The sequence below is a fragment of the Tachysurus vachellii genome, chromosome 16 (genome assembly GCF_030014155.1).
Source record: "Tachysurus vachellii isolate PV-2020 chromosome 16, HZAU_Pvac_v1, whole genome shotgun sequence".
NCBI classification, from domain to species: Eukaryota; Metazoa; Chordata; class Actinopteri; order Siluriformes; family Bagridae; genus Tachysurus; species Tachysurus vachellii.
In genome coordinates, this window is record NC_083475.1 from 1,345,253 (window position 1) to 1,347,752 (window position 2,500).

General features: G+C 45.6%; 1 protein-coding gene across 3 annotated transcripts in view; it reads right to left on the reverse strand.

Annotated features, from left to right (window-relative positions):
* Positions 1 to 2,500, reverse strand: part of nrf1 (nuclear respiratory factor 1) — a 20,459-nt gene that overhangs the window by 16,810 nt on the left and 1,149 nt on the right. For 2 of the 3 annotated variants that reach the window (XM_060889399.1, XM_060889401.1), the window contains exons 2-5: positions 1,422 to 1,662; positions 743 to 857; positions 529 to 655; positions 303 to 446 (exon numbers count right to left, since the gene is read on the reverse strand). In XM_060889399.1, the coding sequence (XP_060745382.1) occupies positions 303 to 446; positions 529 to 655; positions 743 to 857; positions 1,422 to 1,635 (600 nt within the window). In that variant the 5' untranslated portion in view covers positions 1,636 to 1,662. Of the gene's footprint in view, positions 1 to 302; positions 447 to 528; positions 656 to 742; positions 858 to 1,421; positions 1,663 to 1,785 lie in introns of all 3 variants that reach the window. The other variant, XM_060889400.1, reaches the window with a different exon arrangement.

The window sequence follows — 2,500 nt, forward strand, 5'->3', positions numbered from 1 at the left end:
CTGTTCCCCCAGCTGTAAACACACACTGAGATGGAACCCTATACACTGTCATGGTGTTTAGTACTTACAGTCCTCAGTGGAGCCAGATAAGGGTTCAAATAAAAAATAATCATGTTTTATTACTTTATATAATAACTGCCCTTAGTGTGTGTATTCTGATCATATAAACTCAGGTGTGTTAAAGTCTGCTTTCATTCCCTGAATATACACTTACACCAAGATCATAAAACCTGAGCCGTTAGACAAGGAATTGTGAGAAAGGAGCGTCTGCCTTGCAGCGCCATCTGCTGGTTCAAACCCACCTGCGTCATTTTATCCACAGACACGGGGATGCCATCGATGGTGAGTGGAGGCAGCTCAGAGCTCAGGTCTCCACCGCCGGGTGGTGCGTGTTCAGCCAGGGCGTTCTCCAGATCCTCCAGAATCATACTTTTGTACTTTCTGACCTGATGCACAGCAGGAGAAATGACACCATGTGAGACGACCATAGAATCTGAATGCATTAACAGGAAGACATTAGACACTTACCACATTCTCCAGAGGTGCAGCACCGAACACCTTAAACACAGCATTGGGCTTAGATGGAGAAATACAGAGAACGATGGCCTGCTGACCCACTCGTGTTGTGTATTCGTCCAGTGTTGCTCTCAACTTCCTAGAAACAAGAGCTCAGTTTAAGATTTAAATGGTATGGAAGCGTTCGGCAGCACAGAACCAACGCAGCGTTAAGCACCATGTTCACCTGAGCAGGCGAGTCTGCTGTCTTTTGCGTATCGACGGGTTCGATTCGAAGATGTGCGGTCGCTTGCGTTTTTTCCCTGTCGCTACAGCAGCGGCAGCAGCCATGCCGACTGGACCTGTGGTGTGATTACAGGTATAAAACCTAGTTAGAAACAGTCTAGAATTAATCAGTACACACACATTAACACCACTCCTTACTACTGATCACTACCCACTGTTGACATGTGGGTATCGGTTCACAAGTGTCAGTATCGGTTCACAAACCCAAATGTCTCAAAAACACAAGGATGATAATCCTGCTTTAAACGTGCAGTGGTACAGATTCGTCATCACTGAACCGTTCTGGATGGAGTACCAAAATACGCTGGCCGTCCACTTTATTAGGAACATCTGTACGTTCATGCAGTTATCTGATCAGCCAATCATGTGGCAGTGTATGTAGAGGTGTTCCTAATAAAGTGACCAGTGAGTGTAGATTCCCTCAGGAGACGTTACAATTATGATAGCGTGGACATATCGGTTCATATTCTGCCCGTTCAGTGAGCCCTGTGGATGGGGCGGAGTCATCCTGGGAACATATTCACTTGTGGTAGGATTTACACAGCAGTGGGAATGATGCAGGTGACGTTTTTCAAGTTTCAAAACTGGACCAAAAAATAAAAAAGTTTGTTTTGCTGTACCTGCAGCTGCCAAGTGTGCTGTAACCTCATCTGTTCCTGCTGAGTTGAGGATGTCCGAGTCATCATATGTGTCGTCGTCGGGGGAAGAAGGCGAGTCCTCGTCAGCGCTGAGCATACTGTGCTCCGTGTATGTAGACACGTGAACCTGTTGAGATACAGCATGGGCCTCGATGGTGGTCATGTGCTCCGTCTGATGTACTGTGTGCTCGTCCATCACTTCGTACGGCTTTCCTTAAACACACTAACACAAAGGGGAAAGTATGTAAGGAATAACTGACGGACTACGTTTGCACACACTGATTTATAAACATCACAATAAAAGGTCATCTGAGAGCTAAAGGAAGTAACAGGCAGTGTTGTGTACCTTTGGCTCTTCCTTTACCTCCCACACAGTCTCGTGTGTGTTTCGAGACGTTACTCACACACCTACTGCCACCTATGCAGCTGTTCATTAGGACTAATGCGCACTTGTATAAGTGTCAGGCTGTAGGACATAAAGAGATGAGGTGGGGGTCACACTGTCCTCTGGTGGTAGAGGAGTAACAGCCTGATACTGACACCACACTACAGTGTTCTGCACTGGCTCTTTAGTGTGCAGGATGGACCACACAGTCCTCAAGTCTCTCCTCCATCTGAGCAATACAGCTCAGAGACACTGGACAGAGCGTCTCCGGCTCATCAGGGTTAAGGGCGCCTGAAGCTGATGCTGTGAGAGTACCAGAGTGATGGGTCTCACTTTTCTACAGAACGTCTGACTTGAATGAATGTCACACTTGTGCCAACACACACGTATGACGTCACTAGTCACTTTATACACTTTTCTGTACGTCTGTCTTCTATAAGATCCTATCTATCATCCCTGTCCTAAAGCTTACCACCTTCAACAACTTCAAAACAGCAGCACTTATTATCCTCCTCTTCATCATCCTCTAACTGCATTATTATCCTCATCATCATCATATGGTGTCATGTCTAACTGCATTATTATTATTATTATTATCTTCATCATCACCATCATCCTCTAACTGCATTATTATCCTCATCATCATCTGGTGTCATGTCTAACTGCATTATTATTA